The sequence below is a fragment of the Mixophyes fleayi genome, assembly GCF_038048845.1.
Source record: "Mixophyes fleayi isolate aMixFle1 chromosome 12 unlocalized genomic scaffold, aMixFle1.hap1 SUPER_12_unloc_2, whole genome shotgun sequence".
Classification (NCBI taxonomy): domain Eukaryota; kingdom Metazoa; phylum Chordata; class Amphibia; order Anura; family Limnodynastidae; genus Mixophyes; species Mixophyes fleayi.
The window spans coordinates 1,082,739-1,103,036 of record NW_027445896.1 but is presented as its reverse complement, the minus strand read 5'-3'; the positions used below and the strand labels follow the sequence as shown (position 1 = coordinate 1,103,036).

The window sequence follows — 20,298 nt, the reverse complement described above, 5'->3', positions numbered from 1 at the left end:
CGGACAGGGCACAGACTGCAGAGCAAGCCGAGGAGCTCTAAGTCTCATGAGATTTATTAATCTCATGAGACTAAGAGAAAGTTCCCACCCTGACGGATCAGAAGCATAGATAGGTACAGTGGGCTGGGGGTGTCATAATGTGTCTGAAGGGGTGGTGTGATGTGAATGGGGAGGGCCTGATATATGTATTGTTTTATTATAATGTATGTATCAACACACCATTTTGACCACGCCCCCAACATAATGTACCCACGCCCTTGGCGGCGCAGCCACTGCGCTGCAGCGCACGTTTTTTTCCCTGCTCATGAACACAGGTGGGCCTGTGCGATATAAATGCCAGGGCTGATTTTTAGTCCCAGTCCGGCCCTGATAATAAATAAAACTAATGTATTCTTATGATCGCTCTCCCTACAGGCAGACGAGCTGGTCGTCCTGTCCATGTGAATGGCCTTCTGCACAGCGCTGTCAGTATGTCTAACACATGGGACAAGACACGTTCTGTACAGTCTGTTAGCTGGAAGTTTAACAGGAATGGGAAATTGATCATAATCCTGGATACCAGTATTCAGCCTTATTACATATATCCCTCTCAGTTCTCTGAGCGTCTGGAAGTGTCTCACAACGTAATGACAGTAACTATTAAGGATCTGAGAAAGGAGGACGGCGGAATGTTTTATTCAGAACTTATTTATAAAGATGGAGAAACAGATACATTTACATATAATGTCACAATCTATGGTATGTATTGTCACAGATACAACTCACACAATAACTTTAGGTCATTGTCAATAACATTAACATTGTGTGATGAGCATCAAATGGCGAACACTCATATGTTATAATCAATATACATTAATGGTCTGTGGCTCTCTCACCAACATCGATATCATACAACAACTCTATAATTCAGGCTCGTCCCTTGGGCAGCCTGTGTCTATGCAGCTGTTGTGGGACTGCATATCCCAGCATGCCCTGCTTTCCTAACAAACAATATATGGGAGCTTATATATACTTCTCTGGTGAATTATACAAGTGAAAGCTGTATTATTTATATGTGCTATGCAATTGGAATAGTCCAGGAAACAGCACGTGAATAAAAGACACTGAAGAACATTTATGAAGTCTGGTGCACAGGGGTAGTAATGTTCTGTAACCCATAGCAACCAGATTCTTGCAGTTTGATTATATTTGCTGAGATATAATATTGTACCTCCAGGAGAGACACTTGAAATTGGAAGTGACTAATTGTACAGATAAATCTACTCAAGACGAGAGTACAAACAAAACACATTTAAAATATAAGTATATAAAATATGATTAAAACGTACAAAATGTAAAACGTTAAATATTGAAATCCTTAAAACCAGTGTACAGATTATTACATTAGTAAATGAGGGTATAATATTTCATGTATAATATACACAATTTCTTTCAACTCTTGGGCAGTACATATCTAAATTCTGGAGCAGTTATATTGATGTGATCATTTATTATGCAATATTGTCATGAATTGTATTACATAAAAAAGTATCACAACAATATAATATAATTATATGAAATAAAAAATATTATATTTGTTTCTGAATTTCAATTTGTACTGCCCAAGAGTTGACAGAAAGTGTGTATGTTATATATGAAGGATAATATCCTCATCCACTAATGTAATAATCTGTACACTGTTTTGTTAACCCTGTGTTTTAAGGATTTTAATATTTCACTTTTTATATGTTGTTTTGTTTTAAACATATAGCAATAAAGAGATAGATTTTATATATTTTTTCCTTTTTTGTACTATTATCAGGAGCAGACTGACGTGTTTAATCCGGCACTTCTGTTCTGATTACCCGGAGATAGCACATGTCTGAGAGTGTTCTGATTACCCGGAGGTAGCACATGTCTAAGAGTGTTCTGATTACCCGGAGGTAGCACGTGTCTGAGAGTGTTCTGATTACCCGGAGGTAGCACATGTCTGAGAGTGTTCTGATTACCCGGAGGTAGCACGCATCTGAGAGTGTTCTGATTACCCAGAGGCAGCACATGTCTGAGAGTGTTCTGATTACCCGGAGGTAGCTTGCGTCTGAGAGGGTTCTTTTTACCCGGAGGTAGCACGTGTCTGAGAGTGTTCTGATTACCCGGAGGTAGCTTGCGTCTGAGAGGGTTCTTATTACCCAGAGGTAGCACGCGTTTGAGAGTGTTCTGATTACCCAGAGGTAGCAGGTGTCTGATAGTGTTCTGATTACCCAGAGGTAGCACGTGTCTGAGAGTGTTCTGATTACCCAGAGGTAGCACGTGTCTGAGAGTGTTCTGATTACCCAGAGGTAGCACGTGTCTGAGAGTGTTCTGATTACCCAGAGGTAGCACGTGTCTGAGAGTGTTCTGATTACCCGGAGGTAGCACATGTCTGAGATTGTTCTGATTACCTGGAGGTAGCACATGTCTGAGAGTGTTCTGATTACCTGGAGGTAGCACATGTCTGAGAGTGTTCTGATTACCCGGAGGTAGCACATGTCTGAGAGTGTTCTGATTACCCGGAGGTAGCACATGTCTGAGAGTGTTCTGATTACCCGGAGGTAGCACATGTCTGAGAGTGTTCTGATTACCCGGAGGTAGCACATGTCTGAGAGTGTTCTGATTACCCGGAGGTAGCACATGTCTGAGAGTGTTCTGATTACCTGGAGGTAGCACATGTCTGAGAGTGTTCTGATTACTCGGAGGTAGCACATGTCTGAGAGTGTTCTGATTACCCGGAGGTAGCACGCGTCTGAGAGTGTTCTGATTACCCAGAGGTAACACATGTCTGAGAGTGTTCTGATTACCCAGAGGTAGCACGTGTCTGAGAGTGTTCTGATTACCCAGAGGTAGCACGTGTCTGAGAGTGTTCTGATTACCCAGAGGTAGCACGTGTCTGAGAGTGTTCTGATTACCCAGAGGTAGCACGTGTCTGAGAGTGTTCTGATTACCTGGAGGTAGCACGTGTCTGAGAGTGTTCTGAATACCTGGAGGTAGCACGTGTCTGAGAGAGTTCTTATTATCCAGAGGTAGCACGTGTCTGAGAGTGTTCTAATTACCCGGAGGTAGCACGTGTCTGAGAGTGTTCTGATTACCCGGAGGCAGCACGTGTCTGAGAGTGTTCTGATTACCCAGAGGTAGCACGTGTCTGAGAGTGTTCTGATTACCCAGAGGTAGCACGTGTCTGAGAGTGTTCTGATTAAATGGAGGTAGCATGTGTCTGAGAGTGTTCTGATTACCTGGAGGTAGCACGTGTCTGAGAGTGTTCTGATTACCCGGAGGTAGCACATGTCTGAGAGTGTTCTGATTACCCGGAGGTAGCTTGCGTCTGAGAGGGTTCTTTTTACCCGGAGGTAGCACGCGTCTGAGAGTGTTCTTATTACCCAGAGGTAGCACGCGTTTGAGAGTGTTCTGATTACCCAGAGGTAGCACGTGTCTGAGAGTGTTCTGATTACCCAGAGGTAGCACGTGTCTGAGAGTGTTCTGATTACCTGGAGGTAGCACGTGTCTGAGAGTGTTCTGATTACCCAGAGGTAGCACGTGTCTGAGAGTGTTCTGATTACCCGGAGGTAGCACATGTCTGAGATTGTTCTGATTACCTGGAGGTAGCACATGTCTGAGAGTGTTCTGATTACCCAGAGGTAGCAAGTGTCTGAGAGTGTTCTGATTACCCGGAGGTAGCACATGTCTGAGAGTGTTCTGATTACCTAGAGGTAGCACGTGTCTGAGAGTGTTCTGATTACCCAGAGGTAGCACATGTCTGAGAGTGTTCTGATTACCCGGAGGTAGCACATGTCTGAGAGTGTTCTGATTACCCGGAGGTAACACATGTCTGAGAGTGTTCTGATTACCTGGAGGAAGCACGTGTCTGAGAGGGTTCTGACTACCCGGAGGTAGCACGTGTCTGAGAGTGTTCTGATTACCCGGAGGTAGCACATGTCTGAGAGTGTTCTGATTACCCGGAGGTAGCACATGTCTGAGAGTGTTCTGATTACCTGGAGGTAGCACATGTCTGAGAGTGTTCTGATTACTCGGAGGTAGCACATGTCTGAGAGTGTTCTGATTACCCGGAGGTAGCACGCGTCTGAGAGTGTTCTGATTACCCAGAGGCAGCACATGTCTGAGAGTGTTCTGATTACCCGGAGGTAGCTTGCGTCTGAGAGGGTTCTTTTTACCCGGAGGTAGCACGCGTCTGAGAGTGTTCTTATTACCCAGAGGTAGCACGCGTTTGAGAGTGTTCTGATTACCCAGAGGTAGCACGTGTCTGAGAGTGTTCTGATTACCCAGAGGTAGCACGTGTCTGAGAGTGTTCTGATTACCTGGAGGTAGCACGTGTCTGAGAGTGTTCTGATTACCCAGAGGTAGCACGTGTCTGAGAGTGTTCTGATTACCCGGAGGTAGCACATGTCTGAGATTGTTCTGATTACCTGGAGGTAGCACATGTCTGAGAGTGTTCTGATTACCCAGAGGTAGCAAGTGTCTGAGAGTGTTCTGATTACCCGGAGGTAGCACATGTCTGAGAGTGTTCTGATTACCTGGAGGTAGCACGTGTCTGAGAGTGTTCTGATTACCCAGAGGTAGCACATGTCTGAGAGTGTTCTGATTACCCGGAGGTAGCACATGTCTGAGAGTGTTCCGATTACCCGGAGGTAACACATGTCTAAGAGTGTTCTGATTACCTGGAGGAAGCACGTGTCTGAGAGGGTTCTGATTACCCGGAGGTAGCACGTGTCTGAGAGTGTTCTGATTACCCGGAGGTAGCACATGTCTGAGAGTGTTCTGATTACCCGGAGGTAGCACATGTCTGAGAGTGTTCTGATTACCTGGAGGTAGCACATGTCTGAGAGTGTTCTGATTACCCGGAGGTAGCACGCGTCTGAGAGTGTTCTGATTACCCAGAGGTAACACATGTCTGAGAGTGTTCTGATTACCCAGAGGTAGCACGTGTCTGAGAGTGTTCTAATTACCCAGAGGTAGCATGTGTCTGAGAGTGTTCTGATTACCTGGAGGTAGCACGTGTCTGAGAGTGTTCTGAATACCTGGAGGTAACACATGTCTGAGAGTGTTCTGATTACCCAGAGGTAGCACGTGTCTGAGAGTGTTCTAATTACCCAGAGGTAGCACGTGTCTGAGAGTGTTCTGATTACCTGGAGGTAGCACGTGTCTGAGAGTGTTCTGAATACCTGGAGGTAGCACGTGTCTGAGAGTGTTCTGATTACCCGGAGGCAGCACGTGTCTGAGAGTGTTCTGATTACCCAGAGGTAGCACGTGTCTGAGAGTGTTCTGATTACCCCGAGGTAGCACGTGTCTGAGAGTGTTCTGATTACCTGGAGGTAGCATGTGTCTGAGAGTGTTCTGATTACCTGGAGGTAGCACGTGTCTGAGAGTGTTCTGATTACCCGGAGGTAGCACATGTCTGAGAGTGTTCTGATTACCCGGAGGTAGCACGCATCTGAGAGTGTTCTGATTACCCAGCGGCAGCACATGTCTGAGAGTGTTCTGATTACCCGGAGGCAGCTTGCGTCTGAGAGGGTTCTTTTTACCCGGAGGTAGCACGCGTCTGAGAGTGTTCTTATTACCCAGAGGTAGCACGTGTCTGATAGTGTTCTGATTACCTGGAGGTAGCACGTGTCTGAGAGTGTTCTGATTACCCAGAGGTAGCACATGTCTGAGAGTGTTCTGATTACCCGGAGGTAGCACGTGTCTGAGAGTGTTCTGATTACCTGGAGGTAGCACGTGTCTGAGAGTGTTCTGATTACCCAGAGGTAGCACGTGTCTGAGAGTGTTCTGATTACCCGGAGGTAGCACATGTCTGAGATTGTTCTGATTACCTGGAGGTAGCACATGTCTGAGAGTGTTCTGATTACCCAGAGGTAGCAAGTGTCTGAGAGTGTTCTGATTACCCGGAGGTAGCACATGTCTGAGAGTGTTCTGATTACCTGGAGGTAGCACGTGTCTGAGAGTGTTCTGATTACCCAGAGGTAGCACATGTCTGAGAGTGTTCTGATTACCCGGAGGTAGCACATGTCTGAGAGTGTTCTGATTACCCGGAGGTAACACATGTCTGAGAGTGTTCTGATTACCTGGAGGAAGCACGTGTCTGAGAGGGTTCTGATTACCCGGAGGTAGCACGTGTCTGAGAGTGTTCTGATTACCCGGAGGTAGCACATGTCTGAGAGTGTTCTGATTACCCGGAGGTAGCACATGTCTGAGAGTGTTCTGATCACCTGGAGGTAGCACATGTCTGAGAGTGTTCTGATTACTCGGAGGTAGCACATGTCTGAGAGTGTTCTGATTACCCGGAGGTAGCACGCGTCTGAGAGTGTTCTGATTACCCAGAGGTAACACATGTCTGAGAGTGTTCTGATTACCCAGAGGTAGCACGTGTCTGAGAGTGTTCTAATTACCCAGAGGTAGCACGTGTCTGAGAGTGTTCTGATTACCTGGAGGTAGCACGTGTCTGAGAGTGTTCTGAATACCTGGAGGTAGCACGTGTCTGAGAGAGTTCTTATTATCCAGAGGTAGCACATGTCTGAGAGTGTTCTGATTACCCGGAGGGAGCACGTATCTGAGAGTGTTCTGCTTACCCGGAGGTAGCACATGTCTGAGAGTGTTATAATTACCTGGAGGTAGCACGTGTCTGAGAGTGTTCTGATTACCCGGAGGGAGCACGTGTCTGAGAGTGTTCTTATTATCCAGAGGTAGAGCGTGTCTGAGAGTGTTCTGATTACCCGGAGGTAGCACGCGTCTGAGAGTGTTCTGCTTACCCGGAGGTAGCACGTGTCTGAGAGTGTGCTAATTACCCGGAGGTAGCACATGTCTGAGAGTATTCTAATTACCTGGAGGTAGCACGCGTTTGAGAGTGTTCTGATTACCCAGAGGTAGCACACAGGGCTGTAACTAGGGCTGAGCGACAGGGACGATCGCCCAGGGCGCAACGCTGAAGGGGGGCGCAATTTTGGAATATTTTAGGTTAATTTTTTTAAAATTGAGTGCTAGGGGGGCGGCATTTGTCTTTCTTGCCCAGAGCACTAGAATTCTAAGTTACGGCTCTGGTAGCACGTGTCTGAGAGTGTTCTGATTACCCGGAGGTAGCACGTGTCTGAGAGGGTTCTGATTACCTGGAGGTAGCACGTGTCTGAGAGTGTTCTGATTACCTGGAGGTAGCACGTGTCTGAGAGTGTTCTGATTATCCGGAGGTAGCACATGTCTGAGAGTGTTCTGATTACCTGGAGGTAGCACACGTCTGAGAGTGTTCTGATTACCCTGGATTTGTGGATTTGTTTAGAGTAAATAAATTTGTATAACAAGAGCTGTATCGGCAAATATTTATTTTGTAATATTTGTTTAATGTTTCTGTGAAACTGCACCATACTGAGAAATAAATCGACCTGGGGTGAATCACTGGTTTGGTGACATTTTCCTCTTAAATGTCGCTGTCTCTCCCAGGAGACAAAGATCCCACTAAATTGCTCCATTACAATTAGTATTATGTAGGGATGAGCGCACTCGGATTTATGAAATCCGAGCCCACCCGAACGTTGCCGATCCGAGTCGGATCCGAGACAGATCCGGGTATTGGCGCCAAATTCAAATCTGAAACTGAGGCTCTGACTCATAATCCCGTTGTCGGATCTCGCGATACTCGGATCCTATAAATTCCCCGCTAGTCGCCGCCATCTTCACTCGGGCATTGATCAGGGTAGAGGGAGGGTGTGTTAGGTGGTCCTCTGTCCTGGTAGATCTCGTGCTGTGCTGTTTAGTTCTGTGCTGTGCTGTTTAGTTCTGTGCTGTGCTGTGCTGTGCTGTGCTGTGCTGTGTTCTGCAGTATCAGTCCAGTGGTGCTGTGTGCTGTGCTCTGTCCTTCTGAGGTCAGTGGTGCTGCTGGGTCCAGTGCTGTGTCCTGTTCAGTCCAGTGGTGCTGTGTCCTGTGCTCTGTGCTTCTAAGGGCATAGTTATTTCCCCAATATTCCCCTGTGTTTAAAAAAATAAAAAAAAGTTATTTAAAAAAATACCAAAAACTAATTTAATTTTTTTTAATTACCACAAAATTTGCACAACCAATCCTGCAGTATAAGCCCATTGGTACTGCAATATTACCAAGTTCACACATTCAGCAGTAAAAGTCCAGTGGTACTGCAATATTACAAAGTTTACACATTCTGCAGTATCAGTCCAGTGGTGCTGTGTCCTGTGCTCTGTCCTGCTGAGTTCCGTAGTGCTGCTGGGTCCTGTGCCGTGTCCTGTTCAGTCCAGTGGTGCTGTGTCCTGTGCTCTGTGCTTCTAAGGGCATAGTTATTTCCCCATTATTCCCAAGTTTTTAAAAAATAAAAAGAAAGTAAAAAAAAAATTACAATTAAAAATTAAAAAATATATATATATAATTATAACCAAATTTGCAAAACCAATCCAGCAGTATAAGTCCATTGGTACTGCAATATTACAAAGTTCACACATTCTGCAGTATCAGTCCAGTGGTGCTGTGTCCTGTGCTCTGTCCTGCTGAGTTCCGTAGTGCTGCTGGGTCCTGTGCCGTGTCCTGTTCAGTCCAGTGGTGCTGTGTCCTGTGCTCTGTGCTTCTAAGGGCATAGTTATTTCCCCATTATTCCCAAGTTTTTAAAAAATAAAAAAAAAGTAAAAAAAAATAAAAAATTAAAAAAAAAAAATATATATATAATAATTATAACCAAATTTGCAAAACCAATCCAGCAGTATAAGTCCATTGGTACTGCAATATTACAAAGTTCACACATTCTGCAGTATCAGTCCAGTGGTGCTGTGTCCTGTGCTCTGTCCTGCTGAGTTCCGTAGTGCTGCTGGGTCCTGTGCCGTGTCCTGTTCAGTCCAGTGGTGCTGTGTCCTGTGCTCTGTGCTTCTAAGGGCATAGTTATTTCCCCATTATTCCCAAGTTTTTAAAAAATAAAAAAAAAGTAAAAAAAAATAAAAAATTTTTTTAAAAAAAAATATATAATAATTATAACCAAATTTGCAAAACCAATCCAGCAGTATAAGTCCATTGGTACTGCAATATTACCAAGTTCACACATTCTGCAGTATCTTGTGCTACATATAATGGAGACCAAAAATTTGGAGGATAAAGTAGGGAAAGATCAAGACCCACTTCCTCCTAATGCTGAAGCTGCTGCCACTAGTCATGACATAGACGATGAAATGCCATCAACGTCGTCTTCCAAGCCCGATGCCCAATCTCGTAGTACCGGGCATGTAAAATCCAAAAAGCCCAAGTTAAGAAAAAGTAGCAAAAAGAGAAACTTAAAATCATCTGAGGAGAAACGTAAAGTTGCCAATATGCCATTTACGACATGGAGTGGCAAGGAACGGCTTAGGCCCTGGCCCGTGTTCATGACTAGTGGTTCAGCTTCACCCACGGATCTTAGCCCTCCTCCTCCTCCCCCCCCCCTACAAAAAATTGAAGAGAGTTATGCTGTCAGCAACAAAACAGCAAACAACTCTGCCTTCTAAAGAGAAATTATCACAAATCCACAAGGCGAGTCCAAGGATGTTGGTGGTTGTCAAGCCTGACCTTCCCATCACTGTACGGGAAGAGGTGGCTCGGGAGGAGGCTATTGATGATGTAGCTGGCGCTGTGGAGGAACTTGATGATGAGGATGGTGATGTGGTTATTGTAAATGAGGCACCAGGGGGGGAAACAGCTGATGTCCATGGGATGAAAAAGCCCATCGTCATGCCTGGTCAGAAGACCAAAAAATGCACCTCTTCGGTCTGGAGTTATTTTTATCCAAATCCAGACAACCAATGTATGGCCATATGTAGCTTATGTAAAGCTCAAATAAGCAGGGGTAAGGATCTTGCCCACCTAGGAACATCCTCCCTTATACGTCACCTGAATAACCTTCATAGTTCAGTGGTTAGTTCAGGAACTGGGGCTAGGACCCTCATCGGTACAGGGACACCTAAATCCCGTGGTCCAGTTGGATACACACCAGCAACACCCTCCTCGTCAACTTCCTCCACAATCTCCATCAGATTCAGTCCTGCATCCCAAGTCAGCAGCCAGACTGAGTCCTCCTCAATACGGGATTCATCCGAGGAATCCTGCAGCGGTACGCCTACTACTGCCACTGCTTCTGTTGCTGCTGTTAGTCGGTCATCTTCCCAGAGGGGAAGTCGTAAGACCGCTAAGTCTTTCACAAAACAATTGACCGTCCAACAGTCGTTTGCCATGACCACAAAATACGATAGTAGTCACCCTATTGCAAAGCGTATAACTGCGGCTGTAACTGCAATGTTGGTGTTAGACGTGCGCCCGGTGTCCGCCATCAGTGGAGTGGGATTTAGAGGGTTGATGGAGGTATTGTGTCCCCGGTACCAAATCCCCTCGAGATTCCACTTCACTAGGCAGGCGATACCAAAAATGTACAGAGAAGTACGATCAAGTGTCCTCAGTGCTCTAAAAAATGCGGTTGTACCCACTGTCCACTTAACCACGGACATGTGGACAAGTGGTTCTGGGCAAACGAAGGACTATATGACTGTGACAGCCCACTGGGTAGATGCATCCCCTTCCGCAGCAACAGCAACAGCTGCATCAGTAGCAGCAACTACAAAATGGCGGCTCGTGCAAAGGCAGGCAACATTGTGTATTACAGGCTTAATAAGAGGCACAACGCTGACAACATATTAGAGAAAATGAGGGAAATTATCTCCCAGTGGCTTACCCCACTTAGACTCTCATGGGGATTTGTGGTGTCAGACAATGCCAGTAACATTGTGCGGGCATTAAATATGGGCAATTTCCAGCACGTCCCATGTTTTGCCCACACCATTAATTTGGTGGTGCAGCATTACCTCAAGAGTGACAGGGGTGTGCAGGAGATGCTTGCGGTGGCGCGCAAAATTGCTGGACACTTTCGGCATTCAGCCAGTGCCTACCGCAGACTAGAGGCACATCAAAAAAGCATGAACCTGCCCTGCCATCACCTCAAACAAGAGGTTGTGATGCGCTGGAACTCCACCCTCTATATGCTGCAGAGGATGGAGGAGCAGCAAAAGGCCATTCAGGCCTACACAGCCACCTACGACATAGGCAAAGGAGTGGGGATGCGCCTCAGTCAAGCGCAGTGGAGACTGATTTCCGTGTTGTGCAAGGTTCTGCAGCCATTTGAATTTGCCACACGAGAAGTCAGTTCCGACACTGCCAGCTTGAGTCAGGTCATTCCCCTGATCAGGCTGTTGCAGAAGCAGCTGGAGAAAGTGAGGGAGGAGCTGGTAAGCCATTGCGATTACACCAAGCATGTAGCTCTTGTGGATGTAGCCCTTCGTACGCTTTGCCAGGATCCGAGGGTGGTCACTCTTTTAAAGTCAGAGGAATACATTCTGGCCACCGTGCTCGATCCTCGGTTTAAAGCGTATGTTGTGTCTCTGTTTCCGGCGGACACAAGTCTACAGCGGTGCAAAGACCTGCTGGTCAGGAGATTGTCCTCTGAAGAGGACCGTGACATGCCAACAGCTCCACCCTCATTTTCTTCCACATCTATGGCTGCGAGGAAAAAGCTCAGTTTTCCCAAAAGAGGCACTGGCGGGGATGCTGATAACATCTGGTCCGGACTGAAGGACCTGCCAACCATTGCAGACATGTCTACTCTCGCTGCATTGGATGCTGTCACAATAGAAAAAATTGTGGATGATTACTTTGCTGACACCATCCAAGTAGACATGTCAGACAGTCCATATTGTTACTGGCAGGAAAAAAAGGCAGTTTGGAAGCCCCTGTACAAACTGGCTCTATTTTACCTGAGTTGTCCCCCCTCCAGTGTGTACTCGGAAAGAGTTTTTAGTGCAGCGGGGAACCTGGTCAGTGAGCGGCGAAGGAGGTTGCTTCCTCAGAACGTTGAAAAAATGATGTTTATAAAAATGAATAATCAATTCCTCAATGAAGTACAGCACTGCCCTCCAGATACTACAGAGGGACCTGTGGTTGTGGAGTCCAGCGGGGACGAATTGATAATGTGTGATGAGGAGGAAGTACACACTGTAGGGGGAGAGGAATCAGAGGTTGAGGATGAGGACGACATCTTGCCTCAGTAGAGCCTGTTTAGTCTGTACAGGGAGAGATGAATAGCTTTTTTGGTGTGGGGGCCCAAACAAACCAATCATTTCAGCCAAAGTTGTTTGGTAGGCCCTGTCGCTGAAATGATTGGTTTGTTAAAGTGTGCATGTCCTATTTCAACAACATAAGGGTGGGTGTGAGGGCCCAAGGACAATTCCATCTTGGACCTTTTTTTTTTGCATTATATGACCAATCAACAGTCGTTTGCCATGTTCAAAAAGTAAAACCAAATTTAAAAAAATTCAAGAAATTAAACCAAAAGTAAAATGCCATGTCATAATTTAAAACAAGAGGTATTGACGTGCTCTAAAACTACTGTATTGTTGTTTATATTTTATAAACACTACACTTGAAAGCTTGAGTCTTTCAATAAAAAAGTAACTGTCCATTGCACGAATATTTGCAACAGGGACAATTTTAGGGTTAAGAAAGTCAACTAATAACACTTTGACGCTGTCTGTCTTTATAAACACTACACTTGGAAGTTGGAGGAGGTATTGTGGCCCCGGCACCAAATTTACTACCGGGGCCACTCCACTGTGCAGTCCATATTTAGGTGTATCAGATATTAAACAACGGTGACAGTTGATGCCCAATTTTTTAATTATATTGTGGCCTCGGTACCAAATTGTGTACCGGGGCCACCACACTACGCAGTCCATACCCTTTTTTGGTGGAATTCTGACACGTGGATGGTTTTTTAATTATATTGTGGCCTCGGTACCAAATTGTGTACCGGGGCCACCACACTACGCAGTCAAGATAGATAGATGCGTATCATAGATAAAGTACATTCAGTGGTGTGGGGCAAATTGAAAAATATTCAAAATGCACTGACATTATCAAAAACAAGAGGTTGTCACACGCTAAAACTCCAACATGTATATGATGGAGAGGATGGAGGAGCAGCCGTATGTATAGTGTAATGCAGACCTGTTGAAGGTTTTTTATATATTTTATTGTGGTGCCCAGTGCCCACTCCTCTAGGCAGTCCAGGTACATTTATTGGTGCGAATCATAAAAGTTCAGGGTTTTTAATATATTGTGGTGACCCACTCCTCTACGCAGTCCAGGTACATTTATTGGTGCGATTCATAAAAGTTCAGGGTTTTTAAGATATTGTGGTGACCCACTCCTCTACGCAGTCCAGGTACATTTATTGGTGCGATTCATAAAAGTTCAGGGTTTTTAAGATATTGTGGTGACCCACTCCTCTATGCAGTCCAGGTACATTTATTGGTGCGATTCATAAAAGTTCAGGGTTTTTAATATATATTGTGGTGACCCACTCCTCTACGCAGTCCAGGTACATTTATTGGTGCGATTCATAAAAGTTCAGGGTTTTTAAGATATTGTGGTGACCCACTCCTCTACGCAGTCCAGGTACATTTATTGGTGCGAATCATAAAAGTTCAGGGTTTTTAATATATCTTGTGGTGACCCACTCCTCTACGCAGTCCAGGTACATTTATTGGTGCGATTCATAAAAGTTCAGGGTTTTTAAGATATTGTGGTGACCCACTCCTCTACGCAGTCCAGGTACATTTATTGGTGCGAATCATAAAAGTTCAGGGTTTTTAATATATTGTGGTGACCCACTCCTCTACGCAGTCCAGGTACATTTATTGGTGCGATTCATAAAAGTTCAGGGTTTTTAAGATATTGTGGTGACCCACTCCTCTACGCAGTCCAGGTACATTTATTGGTGCGATTCATAAAAGTTCAGGGTTTTTAAGATATTGTGGTGACCCACTCCTCTACGCAGTCCAGGTACATTTATTGGTGCGATTCATAAAAGTTCAGGGTTTTTAATATATATTGTGGTGACCCACTCCTCTACGCAGTCCAGGTACATTTATTGGTGCGATTCATAAAAGTTCAGGGTTTTTAAGATATTGTGGTGACCCACTCCTCTACGCAGTCCAGGTACATTTATTGGTGCGAATCATAAAAGTTCAGGGTTTTTAATATATCTTGTGGTGACCCACTCCTCTACGCAGTCCAGGTACATTTATTGGTGCGATTCATAAAAGTTCTGGGTTTTTAATATATTGTGGTGACCCACTCCTCTACGCAGTCCAGGTACATTTATTGGTGCGAATCATAAAAGTTCAGGGTTTTTAATATATATTGTGGTGACCCACTCCTCTACGCAGTCCAGGTACATTTATTGGTGCGATTCATAAAAGTTCAGGGTTTTTAAGATATTGTGGTGACCCACTCCTCTACGCAGTCCAGGTACATTTATTGGTGCGAATCATAAAAGTTCAGGGTTTTTAATATATATTGTGGTGACCCACTCCTCTACGCAGTCCAGGTACATTTATTGGTGCGATTCATAAAAGTTCTGGGTTTTTAATATATTGTGGTGACCCACTCCTCTACGCAGTCCAGGTACATTTATTGGTGCGAATCATAAAAGTTCAGGGTTTTTAATATATATTGTGGTGACCCACTCCTCTACGCAGTCCAGAAAGATACCTTGTTGCAACGTTTTGGACTAATAACTATATTGTGAGGTGTTCAGAATACACTGTAAATTAGTGGAAATGCTTGTTATTGAATGTTATTGAGGTTAATAATAGCCTAGGAGTGAAAATAAGCCCAAAAACTTGATTTTTAAACTTTTTATGTTTTTTTCAAAAAAAATCCGAATCCAAAACCTTAAATCCGAACCGAGACCTTTCGTCAAGTGTTTTGCGAGACAAATCCGAACCCCAAAAATAACGAAAATCCGGATCCAAAACACAAAACACGAGACCTCAAAAGTCGCCGGTGCACATCCCTAGTATTATGTTCTTGTAATGTTATGGTTTGTACCTTAGAGGAGATTATTGGGATCATTTCTAATTTCTTCATATGTTATCCTTCTGATTACAGAACCTGTTCCAGCTCCAGCTATAAGGATTGAAGGGGTGAAGAGGACCAGTGACTGGTGTAATGATACTCTTCATTGTTCTGTACCCACAAACACATCAGTGTTGTCCTATACGTGGAAATACAGACACAGAGACACTGAGTATCAGCCGTATAATAATACTGGAAGCATAATCCAGATGTCACTGTGGCCTGAGTACTGGGACATGGAATTACTCTGTATAGTACATAACCCGGCGGATCAGAAGAACGTCTCTGTCCGTGTACGGGAGGAATGTCCTTTATCAGGTAGGAAATTGATGGAAATACAGATATTCGGCCTGATTCATCAAGATACATATACTGAGCGCATCGTGCGTTTATTTTAAAACACCGTAAATCGGCTCTTCGCACTCCCGAATTCAACAAGGGACGAATGATGATGAATTTGGGTTGTAGCTCTGTTCTGCTTTACTACACAAGACAAGGATAAAACAGTTTAAAGGAACAAAAGGTGTTTTTTTTTCAAAAAATACATTTATTAGGATGTTCTTAATGTCTACTGAGCATAAAATACATTGTTACAGTTGCTCCTGATTCCAAACACATGTTATAGCATACACAGCTGTCATCACTACTGATCAGGACTTAGACTAGCCCTGTAGGTGGAGCAAGAGATACGGCGGAAAAACAAGAGATGGCCAGAGCTGGACTCGGACGAGGCGGCTGAGTGCGCCTGAGATTGGCCCGTCCTTACGGGTCAAGAGCCCTTTCCCAGTCCCGTTCCCTCCCAGAAAACATAGACTGTAGTAAGTGTCCTTTGTGTACGAAGATGCAGCGGACACGGCTGTGTTTACTGACGTGTGGTCCGGTTCTGGGCGTGCGCAGAGAGATTTTGCGGACGATTCGCACAAAATAGGCAGAAATGTGTCTTGTCTTGCTGTTATAAATAGACAACTTCTCAGAAGCAATTACAAAGTTTTCACAGGGGGAATGGATCTTCTACGATAATAGAAATATGCATCTAATCTCATGGTTGTAACGAGATTTACAGATCTAGTTTAGATCCAGACCTCTGTGGTTCCTTAGAATTTTGTTGTGGTTGGGCAGGGTGGACAGGATATGGGCGGGGTTCAGAGTGGCTTATTATGTCCCTTTATTTGATGTTGGGATGTCTGTATCTACTGTCCAATAGAAGAGGTGTATTATAGTCTATTGTGACTCTTCGCCTTGGTGCACAGGGAAATATACAATGGTGGGAATGGAGCAGGAGGGTCTTCTAGTTATACACACACCCTAATTTCCACACACACAACATGGTGCTGCAATGATGTCACTATACAAGAATACAACCTACACACTATAATCATTCATACATGATTAAAGACAGACATGCATTAAACTCTGATCAATGAAAGCAAACATGTCATCTGCACTAAATCACATAAAGTGTCAACATTTGTATAATAGAAGATTTTACCCTAATTAAATATAAATATATATATATATATATATATTATTTTCTTAATAGAAAAAAACAATTTAATAAAACTGCTTTAAAATTAAATATTGCTGTAATGAAACAATATACCATGCTCTCAAAATAACTACAGGATGAGCACTATTTATCTAAGCATATTGTAATACTTTCATTCATGCCATTAGAAACTATGTGTGGGTCGATACAAAGTAGCAAAGTTATAGCCTGTTCCAAATGACAGTGTCTTGTTAATACAAGTAATGTAGAATCAAATTACAGAGACAATGATGAATTGCACAAAAGTAGTAGAATGTGAAAAGATAGATTCCAACGACCACTGATGGAATTTTTTTTTTAAACATCTAAATCGGAGCAGGACGATTGTGGTATCAAGTTCACCTCTGTTTGTTATTATTTACTCTTTACAGCTACAACCAACAATCCAATTTATCCTATTATTCGGATCATAATTTCATGCATACTGACCGTACTATTAGTATCACTATTAATCTGGATTATTAGAGCAAGAATGAAAAGAAGAAAAGGTAGGTACTTCACATTAAGAAGATCTGTTACACATTGAAATCACAGAAACAGTGTTTAAGATACAGTTGTACGACTGTGCTTGGCGTTTGTGAGAGGTTGTGTGTGTGTACTGCAAACACTGGTTCCTCCACCTAGTGAGCCTAGAAATAAAGTTATACTTATCTGTCCGTGGAGCGCTGCTTATAGGAATTTGCCGTGGTGGCGTTTTACAAGAGCTGTGGTCCGTAGATCAGGGGCAAACGCAGGATTTGTAGAAGGGGATTTCCACACCACGCCGCCAGTGGGCGTGACCAGCATGCATGAGGGCGAGGCTATAATTTTAGACTTGGCTGCTCTCCTACTCTTCATATCCCCATAATATACATGGGCAATGCTGCGTGCACTACTGTTAGGTGCACGCAGCTCTCCCTTTCAAGCAGAACTGTGTGAAGCGGGAGCAGGGTCCAGCCACCTCAATTATACAGTGCCCCAGGCTTGGAGGGGGGTTTCCAGGTACTAGGGTACTGGGGTATAAACAATAGCGTCGTGAGTAGTGGGATGAGCGCTGTTGCAGTTAAAAATACTCTTGTAGCAGAAAAAGGGGAATATTTGTAATGTAATAATGTGTGAGGTACAAGTGGAGCAAGTGGAGATAAGTAAGGGGCTGAGTATAAAGGTGGAGGGTGGGAGTGAAGACTTTAGGTAGGGATGTGGAACATTGGGGAGAGTATAGAGGGAAAATATGGAGATCATCATAACGGAAGTGGTGTAGATGGCAGAGAATAGAGGTAGTAATGGGGATATGTGTGGAAAGTTAGGAGGGTATTAGTAGTCGGGAATGAGCAATGGTACAACAGCATTTATATGTAAAATCGATGGTTAATATTTAGGTAAAGGACACTAATAATTATAATAATAGTAATAATAATAAATTTTAATTAAATATATAATAAGGATGAGAGAGATATAATATATAGTCACAAACAGGTGTTATATTATGACTATTATGTGGTGGACCAAATATATCAGGTTTGCAATGGCAAGGTGGTAGACATATAGCGCTGAAGGAAGTGGAGATGGTAAATGTGTATACAGGGGGTACGTGTTAGAAGGTGTGTAGAGTGCGCGGCATCTATAGTATAATGTGACCTGAGCAGGAGTTGTAACACTTACAGAGAAATATATTGACAGATTAATTGGAATGAGGATTTTTAGAAAGGTGGGGTCAGATTAAATGGGGATGTAACAGTAGTTCACGGAATCAGTAAAACTTGTATTAGTGAAAATAAATAAAAATTATACAATGTTAGAATATGAGATAATAAAATTGCTCAATAAACAGTCCTCCATGCACCCATTCAGCCCCAGAAATGTAATTATCAGCATTCCCACTTAATTAATATGCTTATTTTCCTCCCCAACATTAAAATAAATAGTACCCGCATTTATAATTAGGCCTCCTTCCCTCTAACCAGCCCGACATTAGTGTTTATGTTTAATAAATAAACCTGCTTACCCCCAACCAGCCCAAATATTAATTTAGAAGCATTTACATTAAATAAACCAACCAAATTCTCCCCCAACCATTCCCAACATTAAATGTATAGTATTCCCATTTATTAACAGACCTATTTCACCCCCCACCAACCCCACAATCAAATTAATGAGTTACAAATCTCCACCACATTTAAAAGAGATTATTTTACTAATAAATCACTGTCTTTTTGACTATAGTACTTATTTTTTTATAATTAATTACTTGTGTTTTTACTGTATTAATGTAGTAAATATATATGTACTCCCAGCCCCTTCTCTCCAACTCCCAACCATCTCTCCTCCCTGTTCTTTATAGAGCCACCCCTCCCGCCTGTTCCCTACAGCCCCCCCCCCCCCATTTTTACAGCCCCCTCTCATACACCCCTGTTCTCTCCTTAGAGCACTCTAATTAGGGCTCCTCAGCTTCTCTGATCTCTGCATCTGTTTCCTGCTTGTTCATGCTCTGTCACTGTCTTGCTCTGTCTTCTTCCTGCTTCTTGTCTCCGCGCTGGCTCCTCTATGCAGCGCTCTGACGTCACGTTTGCACGTCAGTTACACTGAAGGGAGCAGGATGCAGGGAGCCGGCGCCTTTCTCACTGACCTGGCTCCCTGGCACTAAGAAATGACGGCGCTGTGGTGAGTGTGATGGGGCCATCAGGGGGCTGCATACAGTAGGTAGGTGTTACACCCCGGGATGGCCGCACCGCCCTCGTTACGGCCCTGCGAGTCATGGTGACTAATGCTAATGGACTATGGGCAACCGCTGTAAAACTTTGCTCATGTGTTAATTTAAGTTATTTTAAAAGTTATATAATTGTGGTTTAAACATACAAGATTGAAACCTATGATATAAATGTGCCTTTCATCTATGTAGTGATTGTTTGGCAACTACAGAAAAATGACTCATTTGTTTGTTTCACAGGAAAACCACGCACAAAGGCCCAGAGCGCCCAGACCGCACGGGGCAGACAGGAGGAGTGGCCAGTGGAGGGCCTGGGCACAGCAGAGCAGGGGTTAACAAAGGCCCAAAAGGAGGAGTGGTCAACACAGTCCCAAAATGAGGAGACGGGCCTGTCGGAGGCCCAAGAGGAGGGACCACAGGAGGCTCAGGGCACGGTGTCTGCAGGTAAACAAACGTAGCTTTAAATAATTGCAAAATGCATCCTGTAAGAGACATTCTGTATTCTGTAAGGGACAATGATAAAGGACCCTGCCCACCAGCTTATCACCATTGAGCACAATGTTGAATTTAGTGTGTAACGCTATACTGGTTAATAATATAAAATAACTAATGATTGTATTTCTAATATGTCCCTTTTTTCCCTACAGTTCCTGTAGGAGAGGAACTGGGCCCCACAGACCGGAGGCACCGCCAAACTGGGTATTTAAATTGTCTGCGTCAGGACGTTAGAGGTTTACAGACAGAACTAGACCGTATCACGCAACATTTGGACCTTATGGAGGACACAATTTAATTTCTAATGTATGTATATTTATAGCTCCGGTGCATCTAACAGTATATGTAAATGTGTAGGTTCTAATTATAATGAATGACAATCATCAGTACGTTTAAAGCGCTCAGTATATATAGTCTGTATAAGTACAGATGTGGGATGTTGCTGATAATATAGATTTGAATAACAAGAACTTATTAGATGAAATATGCTGAAAATTATACTAGATCTTACTACTGAATAAACATCAAATACGTCATGAATCTGTAATATTTATTCATTAAATCAGTAAGATCTAGAATAATTTGTGCCCTATTTCATCTAATACGTTTTTGTTACAATTTTTA

At 43.7% G+C, this 20,298-nt stretch overlaps 1 protein-coding gene across 1 annotated transcript; it reads left to right on the top strand.

The window, feature by feature from the left end:
* The first annotated feature begins 417 nt into the window (after positions 1-417).
* LOC142112114 (CD48 antigen-like) lies at positions 418-19,972 on the top strand. The gene is made up of 4 exons (XM_075193950.1): positions 418-738; positions 14,981-15,265; positions 19,420-19,623; positions 19,827-19,972. Exons 1-4 carry the CDS (start codon positions 471-473, stop codon positions 19,970-19,972), a joined length of 903 nt encoding a protein of 300 aa, XP_075050051.1. The 5' UTR covers positions 418-470.
* The last annotated feature ends 326 nt before the right edge of the window (positions 19,973-20,298 follow it).